The following is a 24,532-nucleotide window of genomic DNA, read 5'->3' as shown; positions in this document are numbered from 1 at the left end:
ATACTGACGTACAGGCAGTCCTTTCACAACAATCTTGCTCCAACCTCCCCACATTTCTACAGGATGACAAACTGAATATTGTTTAATCTTCCTGGCCTAGGCTGTATATTTGTACAGATTTAGGTAGACAATAAGGACCGCTTCCTTTGTATATGTGACTCGAAGGAGCTGGGATCTGAAGCACGATACTTCCTAGGTTCATGTTTCTAGGTCACCCCCGACAGGAAGGCAAAGCCCAGTCTCTAGTGGCAACTTAACAGCAGTTGTCTCCTCCAGTGTTGTGGAGATGTCAAGTAACAATAGTCGATACACACAAAGGGCAACGTGGGAAATGTAGTGCACTGGTTGGCTATAGTCGGTATTGCAGTTTAGTTCCCACTTCCCAGTCTCAGAGACCTATGTCCTTGAAGCTGATTGAGCGATTATTATAAATATTTGGAGGTGTGGGTGGGGGGGATTTTCCTCCAGCTGAAGGCTAAGGTAGCTTCATCCCAAGGCCATGGTCACACAGATACCAGATGTTCCCCAAGGTCGCCGATCAAAGTCTTGTGGGACAAGGTGTCAAAATGGGAGACCTGAACATTGTCATGCACGCACGCACGCACGCGCTGTTAAACCTCTGTGCATCTTTGTGTACTACACACACAAACACACAATTGACATTTCTTGGTCTGTTATATTTTTCCTGAAGTCTTATAAAACTATCTCAATCAAGATAATAATGGTATTTATTAATGCAGAAGTTTATTTAAGAAACACAGAAACACTGCTTTCAGTTTTACCATTGATGTCAAGTGGCATGTAAACAGTTAATTCACTTCCTCAGCATGTGTCAAAACACACTGTATCTCTGGGTCAGGGTCTGTGGAAGGCCATTTGGTTTATGGCTACCTTATCAGAACAACACACACGCACAGACACACGCACACACAGATGGCACTGGACAAAGACTAATGTATGTGTGCCGTCCCCTTTTCCCAAACCATTGGCTCCCACACTCTGAGGCCCACACACTCACCCGCTCTGCCCCGCGCCATTGGCTGGCAGATTACTCGTAAGATTCCAGAGATACGTGACGTCGCGGTGGTGAGAGTAACCATCTCTCCTCTTTGGTTTATAGACCGGGGTCTACTCTCACTTTCGCACTTCCTCATTGGTCTATTTAAATCTGTATCGACTGTCTGGTTGGCAGGCTATGAAACACACACAAAGGTTACCACTTTGACCAACGCAAAACAGCCGTCTCAATAATCCTGATCGTGCCTTATCGAAGACAGATTTTGCACCGCAAAGGGAGAGTTGATACCCACTTTCGCTGCATTAAGGATATAGGTATTTACCCCCTCAACAGAATGTATGGTGTTTAGTATTAGGGTCATCTTTGAATCAAAAGTCAGAATCTCAATCTTAGGGTGGATCTTTTGAGTCTGGTAGCTTGGAGGTTGGATTCCAAACCAAAGGCACTGAGTTAAATCCCCAATGCCCTTAACCCAATCCCGCTACATTGAAGCCTTTTTAAGCAAGCTCGCTAACCACTTACTTAGCTTTGAAGCCCTAACTGTATTCATTGTCAGTCCATTTAGATCAGATGTGTCTCCCAAAATACATGTTGGTGACTGTAAATCCTAAGTAGGCATCGTAAGAAAAGCCTAGCTAAACACACATCATTGGGTTGGATTCCTGAGAGTCCCAAGGCCAGATGTCAACCATTAGCATTAACTCTCCTCATTGTCCCGGCCCTCTTTCCTGAGACAAACACACACACACACAATGTGTCGATTTTGCTCCGTCATCTCGCTGCGCTGGGAAAGTTGTCACTATTTGTCGACACCAGACCCTGATCAATCAGGGCTCTGTTCCCTGCACCCGGGAGTCTAGTCACTGAGGCCCCTGTGTGGATAGCTTGGGACCCACACCACCAGGGTTACAGGGTTGAGTCCCACTCTACCAGGGTGACAGGGTTGAGTCCCACTCTACCAGGGTTACAGGGTTGAGTCCCACTCTACCAGGGTTACAGGGTTGAGTCCCACACTACCAGGGTTACAGGGTTAAGACCCATACTACCAGGGTTGAGCCCCACTGTACCTGGGTTAAGACCCATACTACCAGGGATGAGGCCCACACCAACAGGGTTAGAGGCCCACAGTAGCAACGGTCCATATCAAATCCATTGTTCCCATCCAATATGAAATATACAATGCATGGTTGTCAACACGTGCTCGGTCACATTGCTGAGTCAGTTTCTGCTGGCGCACCAATGCTACATTCCACACCAAGTGTGTTAGCGTGCGAATGTGAGGTCGATACACAGCAGTACTGTTCCTTCACCACCGGGGGTTCAGGGTTTCCTGGGTTACTGTGTATGTGTGAACTTTCCTCTGGATATTCCATGCTAGGTCGTTTCTGTTGGCTATGCTTCAGATGGAATGCCAGCTGTTGGCCTTGTTGAAAATCAAGGGGAGAGTTATTAAACCCAATGTCAAATTCAACAAACTATTTTTATTTTGATATGCTGACCACCCATTTCACTTTGGCTTTAGTCAAACCCCTTTAACTACGGTTCAAAATGATTCAAAGAGATAGAAGGTGAACCTGTTGAACCCTCCCCCTCCCCCCCCCCCTGCAGGGTAGCGGCTCTGGGCCTGGCTGCCGGCGTCCTCCTTGTCCTGCTGCTGTTCTGTCTCTACCGGGTTCTCTGTCCACGCAACTACGGCCAGAACGGCGTCTCCCACGGACGCCGTCGCCGCGGCGACCTGCCCTGCGACGACTACGGCTACTCGCCGCCAGTCAGCGAGATCTCGCCGCTGCTGCTGAGAGGACACAGCATGGTGGGCAACACGGACACCCCCCGCTTAAGCAGGACCACCCTTTGAATGCTAGGAACATAAAACTAAAGAACTATCGCCAGCTCTGGCAATGCTGTAAACGCATTGGCCCAATGCAAAGCTCTCATTGGCTCTGGCTTGGACGCTGATTGGACGTTTGATCCAAGGTTATCCATCAGTTACTCTTGTTTTTTTTGGCAGAAAGAGTTGTTTGGTGTCCTTAATAGATAAACTGTAGCAGAACAAACGTGTTTCTGATATTTAATGTTTGTTTTTTCCCCCACCTCTAGGACATAGAGTGTCTGGCGAGTGACGGGATGCTGCTGGCCAGCTGCTGTCTGGCGGGTCAGATCCGTGTGTGGGACGCCCAGACCGGAGACTGCCTTACCGTCATCCCCAACCACAAGTGAGATTACAGTCCTGCACCTAGAAACACAGGCCTCCTCGTGCGTTCAGAGCAGAGAAACTTCATGGGTCATTCGAAAAACTAACATTTAGCAAGATAGTATATTGTGCATATATCAATCGTCTCATCAGAAACTCCCACCCCTTTGTCTTTTTTATCTCTCTCTCTCTGTCTCTGTCTTTCTCTGTCTCCTATTGTCTCTCTCTCTCCCTCTCTCTCGGTTTCTCTCTGTCGGTTTCTCTCTCTCTCTCGGTTTCTCTCTCTCTCTCTTTCTCTTTCTCTTTCTCTTTCTCTTTCTCTTCCTCTCTCTCTGTCTCTCTGTCTCTCTGACTCTCTGTCTCTCTGACTCTCTCTCTCTCTCTCTCTCTCTCTCTCTCTCTCTCTCTCTCTCTCTCTCTCTCTCTCTCTCTCTCTCTCTCTCTCTCTCTCTCTCTCTCTCTCTCTCTCTCTCTCTCTCTCTCTCTCTCTCTCTCTCTCTCTCTCAGGCTGAGGCGCAGCAGTGGCTGCTGGGAGCAGCGGGGCGCCAGCTGGGACGGGGCGGGCGGCGCCTGCGACCCGGAGAGCCTGGGCTGCGAGGGTCGCGACCCCTGCGTGGGCGGGGACAGCGCGTCGGAGGACGAGGGCGGCGGCTTCCCGTTCCGCCGGCACGCGGCCCCCCTCCGCCCGCCCCTCTTCACGGACCAGCCGGACCTCACGCCCCTCATCGACACCAACTTCGACTCCCGGCTGCCCCCGTCCTCCGTCCACGCCGCCCCGCCCCGTGGCGCCGCCTTCGACTACGGCGGCCTGGTGGAGCGCGCCTACACGGAGCACGAGCCCCCCTCGCCCGCCGCCTACCCCTCCCCTTCCTACTCCTCCTCCCCGCCCACGGCAGGCTTTGCCAACTGTAGGCGGAGCCCCGTGGAGGCCCCGGACCGGGGCTTCGCCTGCGGGCCCCCCCCCACGGCGGAGTGGGAGGGCTCCGTCTGGGCCATGGAGCTCCGGGGAAACCTGATCGCCGCAGGCAGGAGCAGCGGCAAGCTACAGGTACCAGGAAATACGTCTGCAGTAACCGCTGTTGGCCTGAAGAGGGCGGTGTTCCAGAGGTTTTTGGTTTAGTCTCCTTGAAGCCTCTATGTATTTCTCTGCGATAGTGGACTGTAGTGGACCTGTATAGTGGACCTGATTTTAAATTCTAAGAAATGGTTTCCCTGCTAAAAAGCAGCTTCAGACTTGACTAAAATGTAATATATCACGTGGTGTTATTGTGAGTAACGATGGGATGTTCTGTTGTTGCAGCTGTGGGATGCAGTCGAAGGCTCGCTACGCTGCAGCAACGAGGAGGGAGCCTCTGGAATAACAGCCCTGGCCTTCCTCAACAACAGGTAACACCCACACTCCCATGCACGCACGCATGCAAACACGCACTCACTCATGTTAAAACACTTTTTAACGTGTTCCATAGCGTGTTTTCATCGCAGTCAAATGAGATCCTCAGTTTTTCTCACATCTTTTTCAGGTCTATGACTCGTTACGCGACTGTAACGAATAAAAATAGATTTCCTCTACACAATCTTCCCTTTTTGTTTAACACAAACGTCTATCTTGATCTTACTTTTGCACAAGCTTAAGACTAGGAGGGTTAAAGATCGATCAATGTTATCCCAACCCTAGTTCTCTGCTGGTAGGTGAAGTTTAGGCTTTGCCTTATGGGCTTGCGCTGTGCGCTCCCTCATGAATTAAACAGTAAGGAGATGGGCGCGCGGCCCGCTGGCGGCGCCGACACAGCGATGCCCTCGGGTGTCCAGGAGAGAGCAGAGGCTCTGTGGAGCGGAGGATTCAATTCCAAGACGAGGCTCAGCTTCACATCGCTGTTCGCTTTTGTCTACTTTTTGCCAATCCAAAACTTTAAATTGGTTCTTGTTCATGTAGAACCGTTGGCGCAGAGGATTTCTTCTTTTTTTTTTATGTTGTTATTGTTATTCATTGTTGAATGAATAGTAACCACCATGAATAAGAAGTATCTCTTTGCATTTGGTTTGTGAGCGTAAGATTTCGGTTTGCTGGTTTAATTTACAAAAATCCAGTGTCAATTATTTAGGTTAGCGGATCTAAGTGACTTTACTTGTCAGAAGATTTTTTTTTTTAATAAAAGCTTTGTCAAATGCTTTCATAAAAGCATTTAACGATGACTTCTGATTTCAACATCTAATTTAGACTATTTTTTTCCCCATATCACCCCCCCTCCCGACTTACATGGGCAGCAACACACAAATTCACTCACACACGCATCTCTCTCTTTGTCTCCCTCCCGCCCCCAGGATCGTGGCCGCCCGGCTGGATGGGTCTCTGGACTTCTTCACCGTGGAGCTCAACAAACCTCCTGGGCTGCTGCAGTACAGAGGTGAGACACAGCCCTGATGCGATGCAGAGGACCTAGCCACACCCTTATGACGGTCAGCCTCCAGCTTAATAGATGGGTCGGAGTTAACACGATTGGTTGGTTAAACGGTAGACGTGTTGAAATGGATGGTAGCATTTGGGTCAACACTTTATTTAATTTCTTAGGAATCATTGTTAATTGATGATGATGAACTTTTCAGCTAACCTGCTGTAAGTGGGTGTCTCACATCATTAGTGTGTGTGTGTGTGTGTGTGTGTGTGTGTGCGTGCGTGTGTGTGTGCGTGTGCGTGTGCGCGCGCGTGTCTGTGTGTGTGTCTCCTGCAGGGGCCCCTGGGCGTGGCTCCATGCCCCCCTCCCCGTGCTACAGCAGTGATGACCTGATCAGCTGTCAGCTGACCCGCTCGGTGCTGTGCGCCCACCAGAAGCCCATCACCGTGCTGAGGGCCGCCGCGGGCCGCGTGGTCACCGGCAGCCAGGACCACACCGTCAGGGTGGGCACCCAGCGCGTCACACCTCACCTCACATATCGCTTCACCTCCAGGGAGGCCGTCCACTCCCCTGGAACCGGGGGCCGGATGAACTACAGCCTAACTGTACCTCAAACTAAGCCATTGCTTAGGTTTACGTCATTCTTTCAGTCCCTAACAAAATGATATGTATGTGTTAACGCTAACACTAAACCTAACCAAATACTTGACAACTAAGTCAACTCATACTTTAAATAACATGGGACAGGAGTCGGAAGTCTCCTGGGCCAAAGTCCTGTGTTTGACCCACTCATCCACCACCTCCTACATTAATTGGTTCCCTCCATACACTAACTCGGTCGCTGTTTATACCTCCTCGCCTGACAGAGTCCTGTCTGGCAGAAGGCCCCGGGGGTAGACTTCTCCCGTGTGCTTTCGGACAACATCTGACACCTGACAAACTTAATAAATCCTTTTCTTTCCATTATGTCTTTTCCAAGCTTCTTCTCTGTTTCGGAGGGCCGGGTTGATTCACTCATGAGCCCTGTAACACCTTCCTCCAGGCAGAGTAGTGAAAGACGACGTGACATACTGGAACCACGGATATTTCTGTTACACTGGTTTTCAGTTATGTTCACTTGTTCATATGAGGGAATGCAGGGAAATTCACTCTTTCACATGAGCTGATTGAGTGTCTCCCCAATCATGTCTGTGTTAATGGGATCATGCTTTAGAAGCTATTTCAGTGAGGACGCAGGAGAAACCTCTGTGCCTGCTTCACTCTTAATACACTGTGGTCCGCTCTCTGCTCCCTGACTGCTAAACAGCTTGGGGCCCCCCCACTTCAAGGGGGCCCCAGCTGCCGCCCAGCACCATCCTGATTGTTTGCTGTCCTCGCTCCGCAGCGATGGAAGGTGCTCCCCCCTGACATCAGCTCCACCTTAACCCTTCACATCTCATCTGAACAGACTCGGCCAATGAAAACAATCTCTAAAAGGATCACTTGTTTCTGTAATGGAGCACTTACACAGTTTCCTCCCTATAGGATATTTATTTACCCGCATTTATGGGCTTTGTCCCCGCATTTGAGCACACTTATTGTCAGTGATTTGGAGAAAATGCATCAGCTAAATCAATGTAATGTAATGGCCCAATTTTCCCCTGCGTGTTCCCAGGTTTACCGGCTGGATGACTCCTGCTGCCTGTTCACCCTGCAGGGCCACTCCGGAGCCATCACCGCCATCTACATAGACGAGGTGGGCTGCCTGTCTCTCTCTCTGGCTCTGTGCCAGAGGGCTGCACTTCTTTCAGACAACCAAAAAGCTGTGGCTGTTAAAGTCAATGTTCTGAGAGTAGATCCGTCAATAAATACTGATAAGAGAAGGTATGCAATGACCAAAACAGCCTGTTGTTGATTGAATTGTACATTAATTATGATTTAATATCAAAGGTGGATATTAGGGGGGGAGGCGTTCTCTTGTGTGTGTGTGTGTTGTGTGTTGTGTGTTGTGTGTTGTGTGTTGTGTGTATGTCCACACCTGCTGTTGTGTGACCATCTCGTCTAACCCATCTTGCAGACCATGGTCTTGGCCAGTGGGGGGCAAGACGGCGCCATCTGTCTGTGGGACGTCCTCACAGGAAGTCGCGTCAGCCATGTGTATGGTCACCGCGGCGACGTGACCTCCCTGGTCTGCACCAACACCTGCGTCATCAGCTCGGGGCTGGACGACCTCATCTGCATCTGGGACCGAAGTACGGGCATCAAGCTGTACTCCATACAGCAGGTATGTGCTGTTGAACTGCAATGCCCATGTTCTGCCTCTGCATGCGCGTGGGGCCGGGGTCATCTCTCAGTCAGCTGTTTATTGGCTGTGGTTCTTGTGCTGGGGATTAGAGGTCTTCACCGGTCTGGCCGAACCCTAGGATTTGAGACCCGACCTGGAACCATACAGGTTATCATATGTTGAATCAGAATAATCTACGATCTTAGCAGTATAATTTCATTTTTAGTAGCAATTTTCATATATATCCCATCCCAAAAGTGTCGACTGTATGTGATTGTATTGGTGCAAAGGACAGTCCCCCACCAAAAACAAGTGACGTTGACTGCCTTTTTATGGATGTTTGTGATTTAGATATAGTGACACTATGGTGTATGGTAAAACTTCTGTACACGTAGCCATCTAAATATATATTCATATTTAAGATCCGACCCCTGAAAGCTAACGCTTTCGCTACTCTCTACTCTTTACGAGTAAAGAACACTAAGCTGACCTCTACCCTCCAGGAGTAAAACACGCTAAGTTAGTGCTGGGCTAACCCCTCCGATGCCAGTGCTAGGCTACCATCTTCCCTCGAGGAATAAAGAGTGCTAAGCTAATACTAGGCTTCCCTCTCCCCTTGAAGAGTAAAGAACACAAAGCTAATGCTAGGCTCACCTTTCCCCTCCAACAGTAAAGAGTGCTAACCTGAGTAAGCTAACCTCCCCCTCTCCTGCAGGAGGTGGGCTGCGGGGACAGTCTAGGGGTGATCTCGGACTCCCTGCTGGTGACGGGGGGCCAGGGCTGCGTGTCCTTCTGGGACCTGAACTTCGGGGACCTGCTGCAGACGGTGTACCTGGGCCAGACCAGCGACGGCCAGGGCGTCCGCCAGCTGCTGGTGCTCGACAACGCGGCCATCGTCTGCGACTTCGGCAGCGAGCTCAGCCTGGTGTACGTGCCCTCTGTGCTGGAGAAGCTGGACTGAGAGAGAGAGAGAGAGAGAGAGAGAGAGGGGGACACACGCACACAGACAAGACTGATGGGGACGGAGCAAGAGGGACACCAGCCTCTTCTGGACTCCATGCGTGTGTGTCAGAGGGGAGTGTCTTATTGGAGGAGTCCGTAAAGGGTCTGTCTCTGCAGCCTGGGGCCCCCCCGTTGGCCAGGGGTTAGCCGTCGGGGCCCCCTGGGGATGAGGCAAGGGGCGGGACTCGGGGCCCCTGCGGAGTTAGCCTTTGACCTTGTTGCTTGGAGGTCACGAGCGTCTTTTAAGGTTTGTTTTTTGTTGGAGCTGGCTGTTTTGATGCTCTCCGCGGAAGACGTCAAAGCGGTGGCCAGCTTCTATTTCTACGTTTCTATTTTCTACGTTCTACGTGGACGCGGTTCTGCCCACTATGCTGCTGATATGGGAGGGGCCTCACACCCCGCCTGGAGAGGAGAGGAAGACGATGCTGTCGTTGTCTTGAATACATGTGTTGTTTATTTCCTTGTGTTTAGTTTTTATTGTTTTTGTCAGGCTGCCTAGCTTGTTAGCATAGCTTAGCCCTAGCACACGGTCAGTGGAGGCCCATTGGAACTGAGTGAAGCAGATGCATTTTTGTGCGCGTGTGTGAGAAAGGGGGATAGAAATAACCGAAAACACAGGCAGCAATCGATAGAGAGGCACGCACACAAGTAACAAGATTTAATTACTGTAACAAAAGTTATCTTCCCGAGTGGTGGGGGACTGTTTTTTATATGCATAAAATCTATTTATTAGTAAAGACATTTTGAATTCTTTATAAAACGCTAAACCTCGTTCCAAGAAATTATCTCAGTATAATTTCTTTTTTTAGTGTAGGGCCGGGAGGTTAATGATAAAATGTAATGATTGTTTTCTAATACTGAACACAAGGTAGTGTTTCTGGGACTCTGAGGCGCGGCCTAGCTTAGTGCTGGAGAATTAGCTTGATGCTAAAGAATCAGCCCAGTGTTGGAGTAGGCCTACTAACCTAGCGCTGAAGTACTAGCCTAGCACTGAAGCATTAGTCTAGCATGGAGACGCTAGTGTACCCTAGCGTTGAAGCACTAGCCCTAGACTAGCGCTTTATGAGTTACTGATCCTGAATGAAACCACCTCCCGTTATTACACCGCCGGCCCCCACACCAGGTGAATAATCACCGTGAGTTTACACTGTCCCCGCTGCACCGGGCCCCCGTGAGATGTTTTTGACTCGCTGTTTACTGGACATGTTTCAGAACTAATGAAATCAAGTCGTTTGGACCGCAAGTATTTTATTTTATTATTTTCGGGGGTTGAGGTGTGTAATGGAATTAGTAGTAGTGTGTTAGTATAGTAGTCGAGTGTTGATGTTTTTTTTTTTTTTTTTTTTTCACAGTCCACTTTGACCTTAAAGCATGTAGGTTTATTACATGATTCATTACACTGATTCACTTGAGTTCCCAAGACAGCCCCACTCTATAGACCATCTCATCTTTGAAAGTTTCCCATGCCTAACAGTACACAGCACACTTCTCTAATCTGGGACCAGTGTTTATTTACCTGCTGGTTTAGACTGCTCTCTTCCTTCCCCTTACTGGGAGAAAAAAGAGATGGTGGTAAACAGTTTAAAAATCAATATTTTAGGGTTTAGGGCTGCCAGGGAATGTCTCTTCTTCTGCGGGGTAAAAGGCACACAGCACGACCAGAGTTTACACTTTACAGGCAAAAGGCCCAGCGACTAACCCATGTTTACCTGCAGGTATATGTGCCTCGAATGATAATGGGCCTCAACCTGTTCCGTAAGGTGACTTGGGCGGACCTTGTTAAACCAACCATTCAGTCGCTGTCGTCCAAACTGGCTTTGGAGACACTGATCTTATATGCACATTGTGGGACCGGTAGTTTTTATGATATCAATACCTTTTGATGATCATTGAGTAAAACATGTGGATTGAAATCTAGTTCCCTTGCTGATGGAAGAGCTGGCCCTTGTTTGTTGGTGCATTACTTGTTCTAGACCCTGTCATCCCCCAGTCCCAGGCAGCAAACTTCCTCTCAAATCATTTGGGGTGGCGCTACATTTAGTTTACAAAGTGGATTGTGAAACATAGTATGATATGTGTGTGTGTGTGTGTGTGTGTGTGTGTGTGTGTGTGTGTGTGTGTGTGTGTGTGTGTGTGTGTGTGTGTGTGTGTGTGTGTGTGTGTGTGTGTGTGTGTGTGTGTGTGTGTGTTCCCAACCCGCCGTCATGTGGTAAATGTTTCACTGATGCTTGTGATACATACACAGAATGTATTTCCTCTGTAGTGAGTAAGCCATCATCTAACCCTTAGCCAATTGACCATGTCGTGAAGACCGGCTTCAACCCCAGAAACTGTTTTTCATTTACTGTATCTTCCCGGCGCTTTAACCCATGCACTAGGCCTAATAATGCCCCTAGAAGCTTGTGCTCACATACAGACACTTTTATCAAGGTGCTGACATGAACACCAGTGAAATTTAGTCATGAAGCTAGGCTACCTGTAGCCCCTTATCACTGGCACCCAGCTAAATGGAGGTGCTCTGTTTTTAGTTTCTTTTTGAACATTTTCATTCTTGTCAAAAGGAATATTATATTGATATAGTGGTACGAGACTGAGACTGGAATTTTGTTATCGTCGTGTCGCGATAAAAACTAAATGATGATATCTCAATGTATGCCGATCGTTTATAAGAATGTGTGTTAGGGCCCTTAAAGAACATCGGATTATCTATAGCAAAATGCTTAGACTAAGAAAAATCTTTTTTTTTCTTAAATCTTAATATCGCTCAGCTAGCATCACACCGTCCCCCCAGCGACGGAACCTTCAGACTATCACAGCCCCGCCCACTGGTTCCCATGGCAATCCAGAGCTGCCTCCATCAATTGAGTGTTAATTTATTAGCGATTTGGTTTGTCGTATAAACCCGTAGGTGAGGAAGCTTTCAGGATATTTTCCTTTGTATGTGAAATTGGTTATTCTGGACTGGGAAGAGAGACAAGGTGATTTAAGGTAGATTCACCCCCTTTTGGAGGATTAATTCCACATGTATACTAATGCCACCAAATCAAGGTAAACTAAACAAGCAGTCAGTCGGTTGTTTTTATTGTTTCTGGATGGATTGATCTAAATGTACGGTACCTCGTATCCAATAATACAAGCGTCTTAATTACGATCAATATTTTAGTTGTCCCCCGGGTGACCATATCATCGCTAGGTTCAGCTCTGTTCCCGCTGCAACTGTACAGTTAAATGGTTTTATTTGTATGGCTGATTCACACATGACCCTCTGCTCTGGCTGTCAAGACAGGAAGATACAATTATCCATCCTGGGTTTAATGTTGCCGTGGAAACAAGCGAGAAAAGGCGGTTGGTTAAGTGAGAAGACAGGAAGGTAGTCGGGTTCTACTGCAGCCCTCTCCTGATACCTCTTCTTCTACTGTTTTGTAACCCAAGGTGAAACACTTTGTACTAATTTTCAAATAAAGAAGCTTTGATACCACACGTTTTCTAATTGGTTGGAGTCGTAATTTTTATATGGAATCTGGTGGCAATAGCATCCGGTGGATAATATCACCAGGTTCTATTGACAATAGCATCTGGTGGATTCTATTGACTACGGATAATGTGGACAAGCAGTTTGGAAGATGTTTAGACATTTTATGTGCAGTGAAGTTTGAAATAGATTCCACTACACAGTAAGTAAGTTGCCATAGTCTAGTTTTATTTAATATATTTACAGTGTTACAGAAGAGAGAAACGCAAGGGAAATAAATCAATTAGTTTAAATGTGTCGATTTCGTGTGGTTATAGCAACAATCAAGTCATACAACCTTACTGCAGATATCCCCATAACAAAAGTCATACAACATAATGACGGAGCATCTAAACAGTGCAAACAATAGTTCGTCATTAAAATCATTCACGGTCCCAGACATCCCCCCCTGCATCCTCCTCCGCGGTAACCACGGCAACTGCCACCTCAGAGGCGGGGGGGGCGGGGGAGCTGGGACGTCAGGTCAATGGGCTGAAGCACTAAAGTGTAAAGAGGTGCATGCTGGGGAATGTGGTGCTTTTTAATGCTCTAAGCGATCTAAGGCAGGGAGTGCAGAACTGGAATCCGTCCGCCGGAGAGGGAGCACGAGCGGTGGACAGTGACACAGGAAACAGACAGAGAGAGAGAGAGAGAGAGAGCAGTGATTCTGTTGCTAAAGAGCTGGCCGACCCCAACTCCCCCCCCTCCCCGCACAAGACTGATCTTCCGCCGTCTACAAAGTGCTACAGGTGAGTGTCGAGGCCTAGAAGAGACCGCTTTTGATTTATTTTACGCCGGGTGAGAAAGGGTGGAGGCGTACGTGTGTGTGGAGGCTGGTCGCCGGCGCCGGCGGGCCCTCAGCTCTTGTTGAGGCTCCACAGGGGGTCCAGGCTGCTCAGGGGGTCGTCGGCCCCGCGCTCCCGGGCCCCCTGCAGGCCCTGGCCCTCGGTGGGCTGCAGGAAGCTCTGCCTGGTGACCCTCTGCTTGCCCATGCCCCCGCCCTCCATGGAGAAGGCCTCCGGCGCCAGGGAGGCCAGCAGCTCCAGGGAGGACGGGGCCGAGGCCGGGGGGGTGGGGGGGGAGGCGCCGGGGGCAGGGGGGCCGTCGGGCACCTCCGCCACCGCTACGGGAGGAGAGGGGGCGAGGGCCGCGGAGGCGTCTACGCCGTTGGGAGGCGGGGAGGGGGTCTTGGCGGGGGAGGCGGCGGGCGGGGGGCTGAGGGAGGCCGGGGGCTGCTGGGGGCCCTCGGGGGCGGGCCAGGCATCCTGGAGGGGCTGGGGGCCCGCCGGCAGGGGCTGGTCCTCCAGGCTCCAGGGGGCGTCGGCGGGCTGGTCCGAGAGGCTGGGCGTGCGGATGCTGAGCTTGGCGATGGTGGCCTGGATGGAGCTGATGGGCATGTCCCCCCCCAGGACCAGGTCCTGCTGGGACTCCTGTCTGGAGTAAGGCTGGGAGGGACAGTGAATCATGGTGAGAGCGTTGTTACTGATGAAATGGGTTAAAGTCTGGTTAATAGCCATACGGTAAAACTCTGGTTAACGATGTTATGGTTAAAGTCTGTTTAATTATGCTATGGTTCAATTCTGGTTAATGATGCTATGGTTCAATTCTGGTTAATGAGGTTATTATGGTTAAAGTCTGGTTAATGATGTTACGGTTAAAGTCTGTTTAAAGATGTTATGGTTAAAGTCTGGTTAATGATGTTATGGTTAAAGTCTGGTTAATGATGCTATGGTTCAATTCTGGTTAATGATGTTATGGTTTAAGTCTTGCTAATAACCATACGGTTATAGTCTGGTTAATAGCCTTATGGTTAAAGTCTGGTTAATAGCTTTATGGTTAAAGTCTGGTTAATAATGTTCTGCATCCCTGTACTGCTGATGTGTGTTCTCACCTTGGTGGCTGCAGTGCTGGTGTTCTTGCTGTAGGTGGCGCTGGTGATGCCATGGCGCTGCAGCAGGACCTCTGCATGCTTCAGGACGGCTTCGTAGCAGAACTTCAGGTGCAGCTGGACACACACACGGACACACACCACCATTAATACATGCTTAATTCCAATTTTGTTTGTTTTCTGGGTTTTAGGCCGCTGTCACACTTGCGGTTTCAATGCATATTTTATCGTCAGATCGAGCCAGGGCACATTAACTGTCAGGTGTGGAAAGAACCGATGACCTGGACCACATCCCGAGGTGGTCCGGCTTGCATTCTCATCAGATAGCCTAGGTGTGTTGACAGCAATCTGGGCACAATGTGGGCAGACGACTTGCTAATGTGTTCAAACCCGACCCATGCCAGGATTCTTCCAGTGCATTAGTCTGGTGAAACCAGACCACCCAAGATCTCGCTGCCTACGAACCTTCTGGGCATCTCTGAATGCAAGTTAGTAGTTTGATCGACGACGCCCTACCCGAGATTATGATCCCCTAGTCATTCTCTTCCGCTGTGTAAAAACTGGAGTCAACAAATCATTTTGTAACACAAGCAAGCTTTTTAAAACATTGAAATGGAGGACCCGAGAAGCATTGCATAATTTGATCAGGTTTTATCTCATGGATGAAGTAAAGGATTTCCAGCTACTTTGTTTCTTAACTCTCCTAATTGCTTCCACCCAGTATTCTTGGAGTTATAAGTTGTGGGGTTTAACTGGGACTCAATAGCCGTTTGAGTTGTGAGAGCGCTCCCCTGGGGTGCACTCTTTTCAGGAGAAATGAGTCGGGGGGAGCGGTGTGTGTGTGTGTGTGTGTGTGTGTGTGTGTGTGTGTGTGTGTGTGTGTGTGTGTGTGTGTGTGTGTGTGTGTGTGTGTGTGTGTGTGTGTGTGTGTGTGTGTGTGTGTGTGTGTGTGTGTGTGTGTGTGTGTGTGTGTGTGTGAGAGACCTTCTCCTGCAGCATGTTCTTCCTCTGCTGCCTCATCTTCTTCACCAGCAGCGGCAGGTCGGGGATGCAGTTCCCGGCCTCCAGCTCCTGCAGTGCCGCGTACAGCAGGCAGAAGGCGCCGGTGCGCCCCACACCCGAACTGCACCCGCAAGACACCAGAGGAAGAGGAAGAACAACAATGTTTATCGTATGTTAAAGACAGCTGATCCACATGGCTGACTGGGGTGACCTTCTCTTTCCAGGACCGCTAATGTCCACCTCTGCACTTAATGCAATTCCCTTGTTATCTCCTTGCATTGCCATGTTTTGCCTGATTAGTATAGGCCAGTTATAGGTAAAAACGATATAACTAATGTGGAAGTAATGTTGCTGATGGATGGTAAAATGTTTGTCATGGAAGAGGTTAAAAGATCAGTACATCGATGTGAACACTACAGCAATACTAGTCTACCGTCTGGAATCTCTTCAAACTTAAACCAGGGTAGCACAGTCGGAGAGTGACCCTGAGTGACCCACCTGCAGTGCACTATGATGGGGGTGTGAAGGGGTCTCTGGTGCTGGAAGTGACCCTGGACCTCCTGGATGAAACCCAGCAGGCTGCCCTTACTGTCTGGCGGACCCCTTGTTAGAACCAGAGAGAGAAGGACTGGATTAGGACAGATCTGACCAGTACTGTCTGGTGAGGATCACAGATAAAGGCTGGTAGTAGACCTGGTCTGGTTAGAACAACCAAGAGAAGGGATGGTTTAAACCGGATCAAGCCAACACTGTCTGGTTAGAACCACAGAAAGAAGGTCTGCTTTAGATTTGATATAAACTGTTCTTTATCGAAGCCCTAACCATTTTGATACTGTACAAAAACGTAGATACTGTATTTTTGCTGTGAATTTACTAGGTATATTATTGTATGTTGCCGCTTCACTCCTCTTAACCATCGTGCTCAAGATAACTAGTGTAATCTCCTTGGAGATTAATAGGCACAGTTGTTAGATTTAGTTGAAATAGAGGAAGTAGTTTTTGTCACAACTGATCCCGGTCATGCTGAAGCTTTACACTTGAATTTATGGAAGTGGAGCCATTAAAATGCTCAAACACAACGACGGTACAAAAAAAGTAGCACAGTTGTTGCTGTGGGGTCATAACACACCCTATCCTGCCTAGAACTCTCTGCCCATAACACATTTTGTTGTAAAAAGCTCCTAGTATTCTAATTCTAGCTGAATCACATCGAGCCGTTATCAAAGAAGGAGGTCCCCACTCACAGCTCGGGCCAGGAGTTGTACTGCAGGTGGACCACGGTGCGCTTCAGGCTCTGGTCGCGGTACTGCAGGCTGATCATGCGCTCCACGTGGGTGGGCGTGGTCTTCTGCGTGGTCAGGGTGAGCGTTATTGGTCCCTGGGAGACCTGCTGGCCACGCTCTGTAGGGAAGTAGCGCAGGACTTTCCCCTGGGTGGGGAAAAACACCATGTATGTTCCCAGATCAGAATCAGGACAAAAGGAATAACGCAATCTCCATGCAGCCCGTCCTACTAGCCCTTAACGTAGCTGTGGACGGTTTCATTCATTATGTTAATCCACAAAGAGGAGCCAGCTCCACAGGTAGGAGAGCAACCTTTACTGTCAGGTCTTTTAGCAGATTTTAAACCAATCCTCCATGAGGACACCCTATGGTTCATTTGTGGGCCTTACGGATCAAACCCAGGACCAAACCCCCCGCTATCCACACGCCCCCCCCCCCTCTCACCTTCTCCAGCTCCTGGTCCGACACCAGCATGACCACCAGTGCCACCTTCTGCTCGTACACCATGAGCCAGAAGTCGGCCGCCGTGCCGGCGAGCGGCGCCTGCGTGGCGATGAGCCGCGGGCAGAAGGCCGACAGCTCCTCCACGTAGCTGGCGTTGATGTAGTCGTCCTTGCCCGAGAGCAGCACCACGCGGTTGACGTCGTAGGGCATGACGTCCTGGTGGCGGTTCTTCATGCTGTAGCAGCGGGCGATGGCGATGGACCGCTGGCGCGCGTCCTTCTCCTGCTGCTCCTGCAGCTCCCTCCAGCGGGCGTCCAGCACCGAGGCCCCGCCCTCGCCCTCCGACGGCAGCTCCAGGGCGTCCACCTGCGCCCGGTAGCGCTCCAGCTGCCCGTGGAGCCGGGCGATGCGCTCGGGCGCCTGGTAGGGGTCCCCCTGGATCAGGGACACGCCCCCGGCGCCCTTCTTGCGGCGCTCCCCGTCCTGGGGGTCCGCCTTGGTGGGCTGCAGGACGTTGGCGGGGGCCTTGGGCCCCCCCGGGAGGCTCTCGGGGCTGGAGGAGAGCAGGTCGTCCGTGTTGGAGTTCTGCCGCTGGAAGAGCGAGGTGGAGCCGGCGGGGGAGGGGACGGCGGGCGACGGCGAGGGCGGGGCCGGCGCTCCTCCGGGCGTGGGGGCCGGGGAGGGCCTCTGCTGGGGGGTCAGTCCCAGAGAGGAGGGGGCCGGGGAGGGAGACGGCGAGGGGGAAGGCGAGGGGGCGGGCGGGATGCTGTTGGGCGTGAGGGCGACGGGCAGACCCCCCGGCGAGGGCTGGATCATGTGCTGCTGGGCGGGGGGGATCTGCTGGGCGCCGTGCGGGGCCATCATGCCACCCGGCTGGGGGGCCCCCGGGGGGGCATTGGCCCCGGGGCCCGTGGTGTAGACGGCGGGAGCGGGGTGGGCCTGGAGGTGCGCTGGGTGCAGAGGCTGCGGCGCCAGGGGCTGCTGCGGCATCACCGGCGGCCCCCCCGGGTAGCACACGGGCCCCATGTGGGGCGGCTGGCCCTGGGGCAGGCCGGCCATCCCCATGGGCTGCTGGGGCAGGTGGGCCATCGGCAGCTGCCCGGGCAGGGGCTGCTGCTGCTGCTGGGGCGGCTGCATGGGCAGGGAAGTGGGCGGCATGGGGCCGCCGGGCATCTGGGGCCGGGGACCGGGGGGCATGTGCATCTGCTGGTGGGGGTGAGGGTGGTGGGGGCCCATCTGCTGCTGCGGCGCACCGGGGTGCCCTGGGACCTGCTTGGGCTGCTGGGTCATCATGTGATGCGGGGGCAGCCCGGGGGGAATGTGCTGGTTGCCAGGCAGGATGTAAGGCTGGGGCCCCGCGGGCGGCAGCTGGGGCCCGGGCAGCATGTGGGGGTGCATGGTGTGAGGAGGCATGGGGCCCGGCATCATCTGGGGATGCTGCTGGGGCAGATACCCCTGTGGGGGCTGATAGCCCTGGGGCATTGGGGCACCATGCTGGGGCTGATGCTGTTGTGGGTGCTGGGGCTGATGCTGGGGCTGTTGTGGGTGCTGGGGCTGTTGTGGGTGCTGGGGCTGTTGTGGGTGCTGGGGCTGTTGTGGGTGCTGGGGCTGTTGTGGGTGCTGGGGCTGTTGTGGGTGCGGGGGCTGATGTGGGTGCTGACCAGGGTGCTGTGGCGGGTGCTGGGGCTGCGTCATGTAGCCTTTATGTGGGTGGGGCTGCCCGGGGAACACCTGTGGGTACTGGGGAGGCAGGCCCGGCCTCTGCTGCGGAGCCATGTACCCGTGGGGGTAGGCCTGCGGGGGTCCCGGCATGGCTGCGGGGCCGGCAGGGTACCCCTGGGGCATCTGCTGCCTGGGAGGCTGGGGGAACTGCTGGGGCGGGGGTCCTGGCATGGGCATGCCCGGCTGGGGCACGAACTGCGGGTACGGCCCCATCTGGGGCGGGGCCGGGTAGCCCCCGGGGGCCGCCGGGCCCCGGGGGTAGCGCTGGGTGGGGGCGTAGCTGGGGATGGGCGTCTGGATGCTGTCCACGGTGGTGGTGGACGGACGGACCTGGGGGGACCCGACCGGGCCGGGGTGGGGGGCCTGGGGAGGGCCGTACCCGGACACCGCCGCGTGGGGGGGCATCTGCGGCGGGCCCTGGGCGTGCGTCTGGGGGCGGGGCCCGCCCGGGCCGGGGTACTGGGCCATGCGGGCCAGGAGCTCCGGCGGGGGCAGGTTGGCGGGGAAGCGGTGGGTGGCCCCGTGGGGCGCCACGGCGCCGGGCCAGGGCAGGGAGGCGCTGCCGGGGGGCAGGTAGGCCTCGGCGGGGTGGGATGCGAGGTCGGGGGGCATGCTGCGCAGCTCCTCGGGCAGGTCGCCCCCCAGGGCCAGGATGGCGGCGCTGAGCTGGGCCAGCTCGGGGTCGTCCAGGCTGGAGCAGGCCGAGTCGCTGTCAGAGTTCTTGGCCATCAGGGTGGGCTTGGCTGCGGTGGGCCGGGCTGGGGGCTTCTTCAGGGCCTCCCTGAGGAAGGACACGACAGACGAGGGACAAAGCTCAACAAACACACTCTAAAAGAATAGAAAATAATATGACTATCTTTATTATCTTTACAGCGAGATAAAATATATACAGGAAAGGTTAAAAATGGATGACAAATAAAGATAAAATATACAAATAAAAATTGAAAGATGGAAATATACCGATCAATTAGAATAAGAATAGCAGCGGAGGTAAACGGTATCGAACAGCAGTGTTGTCCAGTTTTCTTTTTGTAGTGCAAATTGTATTCAGGATGTTTTTTTTTTAAAGGTGCTTGTGAAATCTAGTTAAATAGTGAATGGTGTAACGGGTAAAAGTCTATCCATGGTGAAAGTCCAACCCCATCCACCAAGCGTCCTGTGGGTGAGAGCCCCGCGGCCCGTAGCCCTGCACGCCAGGCGTGGGTCCCCTTACCGGTCCAGCGCGCCCTTCCTCTGCTCCGCCCGGCCCTGGCACAGGGTCCTGGCCCGCTCCAGCAGCCGCGAGGCCTTGGCCTCCAGGTCGTCGTAGAACTCCTTGCCCTCCTGGGACTTCTTCATCAGGTCCTCGTAGGCCTCGTAGGACGCCACCAGCGTCTGCACCGTGGCGTTCCACTGCTGCTCCGTGTGGGCCAGCCCCTTGCGGACCGTGGCGTACTGGACGTTGGCCTCCGTCAGCGCCTTCAGGATGTTGTCCTGGGCCGCCAGGTTCTGCTCGATGTACACCTTCACCTGCTCGTACTTCTTCAGCTGCTCCTCGAACAACCGCTGGGGACACGGGGGGCAAAAAGGTCTTCAATGGATGGTAGGGGCCACTCGATTATGGGAAAAATCATAATCACGATTATTTTGGTCAATATTGAAATATTGAGTGCAATTTTTTTGTGATTGTTTGACGCTAAAATCGAAATCGCGATCAAAATTTGATTAATCGCACAGCCCTAATGGATGGGTACGGGGCACGGGCTGTGATATCCAACACGCGCGCGTGTGTGTTTGTGCGCGTGTGTTTACCTTCATGTCGGCCCTGTCCGTGGTGACCAGGGAGGAAGTGATGTCATCTTGCTGGATGAGGTCACGCAGCTGTTTCTCCAGGGAGCTCCTCTGGTCCCTCATCTCCTGAACCTTCCCCAGAATACGCTTCATACACTGGAGCCCCGCCACCTCCTCTGAACACACACAAGGTATACATACGCTCACAGAGATATACACACACGTGCAGATATATCCACAGATATACATGATGTACATACATGTGTCAGACCCACTGGCCCAACATGAAACTAAATACTTTTGTTACTTGACGTGTTTAATCCTTTATTCAAACAAATTGTCCTGGCCGGATTGTGACTCTTTACTGGCGCCAGGCCACAAGGGAACTCTCTTAAACATAAAGATATACATAGATAAACAGACAGATACAGCTAAACATGCAGACACACACACACACACGGTAGATAAACAGATAGATGCAGCTGTACATACAGACAGACACACAGTAACTCAACATACACACATGCATGTTATGCACGCGCACACACACGTGCCAGCTCACCCTCGTTGAGCTGGGGCCGTGGCAGGGCGTCCCTCAGGCTGTCCAGGGGTCCCCCCAGCAGCCGCAGGTTGCTGATGTGGAGGTTCATGGCTCGGTGGAGCTCCGTGTTGGTGAAGCTCGCCTTCTCGTGGGCCTCGGCGTATTTCTCCAGGTCCCGGCGGATCTCAGTCAGCGCCTGGGCCTGGGCGGCGGGGTGGACCTCGGGGGCCTCCTGCAGGGCCCGCAGCCCGGCCTGGTCCTCCTCCAGGACATCCAGGACATCCCGGATCTCCCGGAGCGAGGCCTCAACGTCGGTGAACACCCCCGACAACACTGCATGCATGGGAGGAAAGAATTGAGCCCATTTGATTGTGTGTGTGTGTCTTTCAAATTAAGGCATTGCATATTAACGTGTGTGTGTGTGTGTGTGTGTGTGTGTGTGTGTGTGTGTGTGTGTGTGTGTGTGTGTGTGTGTGTGTGTGTGTGTGTGTGTGTGTGTGTGTGTGTGTGTGTGTGTGTGTGTGTGTGTGTGTGTGTGTGTGTGTGTTCCCTACTGACCCTGCATGGACTGCACCAGGCTCTTGACGGTGTCCGGCCGCACGCTGAGCGCAGCACACTTCTCCATGAGGACGGGGGGGAGGTGGCTGTACAGCTCCAGGTTGTCTACAGATTCCAGCTCCAAGCCCAGGGAGTCCATGAACTGCCTGCGTCCACAACAGACACACACACACACACACACACACACACACACACACAAAGAGCGAGTATTAGAAGTCATCCACTGCTCTCCTAGTCTCCTAGTCCTGTTTGAATACTATGTTTCTGTCTGGACCTGACCACTCTGCATCAGTTGCGTTTTAAAGACAAAAGTATAATCCTAAGCAATATGCATTTCATCTAGTCTTACATTCACAAAACTTAAATGTAATAATATAAATGCAAAAGAAAAAATTTGTAACTAGATTTTAGCCACAAGCTGATATATATGTATAGAATGAAAAACATGTTGGCAAATCCACAACTGGTTGGATTGGTACAGAGCAGGAACCGCTCAAACAAGCTACCTTTCATACATTCCTGCAAGCCAGTGCTTGTACGCCAACCTTTGAAGTGTCTAAGAGGCAGAACAGGGACAGCGATGGAGAGCGGTGTAGAAGTGAAATACGTACTCCAGAGTGTCGTTCTTGCTCTCTATCTTGGTCATGATGTCTCGCAGAAGCTTGGCTTTCTCCTCACTGCAAAGAACACAAATCCTTTTAATATGACACGAGTATTAACATTGTCTATGACACTATAACCTCATTCTCTGTGGGTTCAACCCAGCCCAGATACCCTGCTTGTGTGCTCCTCCAGACATGTCATAACCTTCCCATAACCTTTCGCTCCAGGTAGGTATAAGCTGTTTGCAAACAATTTCGGAAGTGAAAAATCTGTGGCACAACTCAACAGTAGGCCCACCTGTAGAGAGAGGAGGCCTCGTGGGCGGCCATGGGCACCAGCTTGGCGAACAGGTCGGGTCCGGTCACGCTGGGATCGGTGGGGTTGACCGGCAGGGCTTTCACCAGCGGGGCGCCTGGGAGAGAGAGGAGGCGGGCTGCACTTTAACTGGAGCCGCTCACCAGCTGACGAGCCAATGCCGTTCAGGCTGAGCAAACATTGGTGGGCCCGTCGACCAATCAGATTGCCAAACCTTTGACGGAGGCCAGGGTTTCCAAATTTGGAACCGTTTCGTGGTAGATGAAGTCGTTGTCTTTCTTGGCAGAGTTGAATCTATGTGTAGAAAAAAAGACATGAAAACTAAGAGATAATAAATATGACTGGAAATAATTGTTGGCCTTTAACCTAAACTACGAAATACCTAACTGTGGTGACTATAAAACAACAAAACACAACACGAGTTTCTTACTTCCCACCGATAACATCCATGGTGAATCTCAAGGCGTCTTGGACACTATCCGGTTGACCCTTGTCCAGACAACAGAAAACACATCCCCACACAGGTCAGGCTACAGTGGTATTAACCAGGGGTCCTACCAGGGCAGGAAGAAGAGACTGTTCTGTTGTGACTGTACCTTGGCCAGCTTGGTGGCTTCGTTCAGTTTGTCCAATGAACTCTGCAGGTAGGCCAGCTGAAGGAAATACATCACAGTGAGTGAGGAAGCGGATTTAATAAGGTCATTATATGACCGACCAGTGAGAGCAGGAGAAGGAAAAGATCAACTAAGCAAGCGCAAGAGTCCATGTAATCCAGATCACATTAAGAAATAGGGTCGGGTATATTTAATTTAGGCCTACCCTCTCTCCATACTTCTGCTGTTCCTCCGCTTGTTTTCCCATGTGGAACTGTGGAGAGTAGAAATACAGTAGAAATGTCAAAAATTAAAATCACCATGGCTCTGGGCACAGATATTTGCTGTCTGTCTCTGTCTCTCTCTCTCTGTCTGTGACTCACGTGGGCGATGGAAGCAAAGTAGTAGATCTTCATCTGGACCAGTTTCTTCCAGTCCTTCTGGATCTTCCCCAGCATGGAGGCCGTCTCAGAGTTCTCCAGGGCCCGGCAGGCCTCCTTATAGTAGTCCACCACCTAGACCCCGGTGGGCAGGGAGAGAGAGTTGGAGGCAGAGAGAGTGAGACTAATATACCAACACAAAACATTGTAAGTCAAAAGACACCTGCCGTAATTGATGATAGGTTTCTGGTTTCTATGCCAATAGCAGTTGCAATACCGGTGTAACTAAGGTCCGAGAGTTACCTGAGCACTGATGCGCGCCACCAGGAAGCTCTTCCTGTTGTCCAACATGGACTTCTCCAGGAGACATTCCTGGGCCTGGCCCTATGGAGAAAGGTTAAATGTTAAATGCATTCAAAGAGTGTGGAGTGTGTGTGTGTGGTATAGGGATTGACCGATATGGATTTTTTAGGGCCGATACCGATATCTTTCGTCAGCCTTAGCCGATGACCGATACGCCGATACCGATTTTCTTGAGCCAATATTTGGAGCCGATACTGCTTTTGCTCCCTCAATTTACATCATAAAAATTACACAATGATGATAACAAATGTTACAAGCTTCAATTAAAAAAATTAAATTATTGAACGGTCTGTAAAAAATGCCGGTAAATAAGAAAAAAATATATATATAAAAAAAAAGATTTAACCCTAAAATAATATCGGCTGGCCGCTATATCAGTGGATCACTAGTGATCACTAGTGTGGTGTGTCATCTGTTGCATGTGTCATACCAGCATCAGGTTGATGTTGAGGTTGAGGATCTGGTGACTCATGTCCACGCTGAAGTTGTGGTTGAAATGGTCCCTCAGGTAGGAGAAGGCCCCCGCTGAGCACTGGAAGTGAGTGCACGACACCTTCATCCCCTGAACACACACACACACACACACACACACACACACACACACACACACACACACACACACACACACACACACACACACACACACACACACACACACACACACACACACACACACACACACACACTATTAG

The 24,532-nt window shown here is 51.6% G+C and overlaps 2 protein-coding genes across 4 annotated transcripts in view; one reads left to right on the top strand and one right to left on the bottom strand.

Moving 5' to 3' along the window:
• Positions 1–10,968, top strand: part of scap (SREBF chaperone) — a 33,931-nt gene extending 22,963 nt beyond the window's left edge. For all 3 annotated transcript variants that reach the window (XM_056603025.1, XM_056603024.1, XM_056603023.1), the window contains exons 15-23: positions 2,627–2,828; positions 3,116–3,231; positions 3,717–4,257; positions 4,510–4,595; positions 5,532–5,614; positions 5,939–6,105; positions 7,257–7,337; positions 7,659–7,865; positions 8,581–10,968. In XM_056603025.1, coding sequence (XP_056459000.1) covers positions 2,627–2,828; positions 3,116–3,231; positions 3,717–4,257; positions 4,510–4,595; positions 5,532–5,614; positions 5,939–6,105; positions 7,257–7,337; positions 7,659–7,865; positions 8,581–8,826 — 1,729 coding nt within the window. In that variant the 3' untranslated portion in view covers positions 8,827–10,968. The remainder of the gene's footprint in view (positions 1–2,626; positions 2,829–3,115; positions 3,232–3,716; positions 4,258–4,509; positions 4,596–5,531; positions 5,615–5,938; positions 6,106–7,256; positions 7,338–7,658; positions 7,866–8,580) is intronic.
• A 13-nt stretch (positions 10,969–10,981) lies between these two features.
• The window catches only part of ptpn23a (protein tyrosine phosphatase, non-receptor type 23, a), an 18,391-nt gene continuing 4,840 nt past the window's right edge, over positions 10,982–24,532 (bottom strand). Inside the window, exons 6-24 of the mRNA XM_056603022.1 lie at positions 24,271–24,402; positions 23,781–23,861; positions 23,481–23,612; positions 23,324–23,371; positions 23,101–23,157; positions 22,935–22,993; positions 22,719–22,798; positions 22,487–22,601; positions 22,198–22,263; positions 21,587–21,732; positions 21,050–21,361; positions 20,509–20,663; positions 19,931–20,262; positions 16,996–19,498; positions 16,513–16,697; positions 15,767–15,871; positions 15,251–15,389; positions 14,270–14,383; positions 10,982–13,823 (exon numbers count right to left, since the gene is read on the bottom strand). Of these exons, the coding sequence (XP_056458997.1) occupies positions 13,236–13,823; positions 14,270–14,383; positions 15,251–15,389; positions 15,767–15,871; positions 16,513–16,697; positions 16,996–19,498; positions 19,931–20,262; positions 20,509–20,663; positions 21,050–21,361; positions 21,587–21,732; positions 22,198–22,263; positions 22,487–22,601; positions 22,719–22,798; positions 22,935–22,993; positions 23,101–23,157; positions 23,324–23,371; positions 23,481–23,612; positions 23,781–23,861; positions 24,271–24,402 (5,349 nt within the window). The 3' untranslated portion in view covers positions 10,982–13,235. The remainder of the gene's footprint in view (positions 13,824–14,269; positions 14,384–15,250; positions 15,390–15,766; positions 15,872–16,512; positions 16,698–16,995; positions 19,499–19,930; positions 20,263–20,508; positions 20,664–21,049; positions 21,362–21,586; positions 21,733–22,197; positions 22,264–22,486; positions 22,602–22,718; positions 22,799–22,934; positions 22,994–23,100; positions 23,158–23,323; positions 23,372–23,480; positions 23,613–23,780; positions 23,862–24,270; positions 24,403–24,532) is intronic.

Source organism: Gadus chalcogrammus, chromosome 11 (genome assembly GCF_026213295.1).
Source record: "Gadus chalcogrammus isolate NIFS_2021 chromosome 11, NIFS_Gcha_1.0, whole genome shotgun sequence".
Taxonomy (NCBI): domain Eukaryota; kingdom Metazoa; phylum Chordata; class Actinopteri; order Gadiformes; family Gadidae; genus Gadus; species Gadus chalcogrammus.
This window is presented reverse-complemented; position numbering and strand designations above follow the sequence as displayed.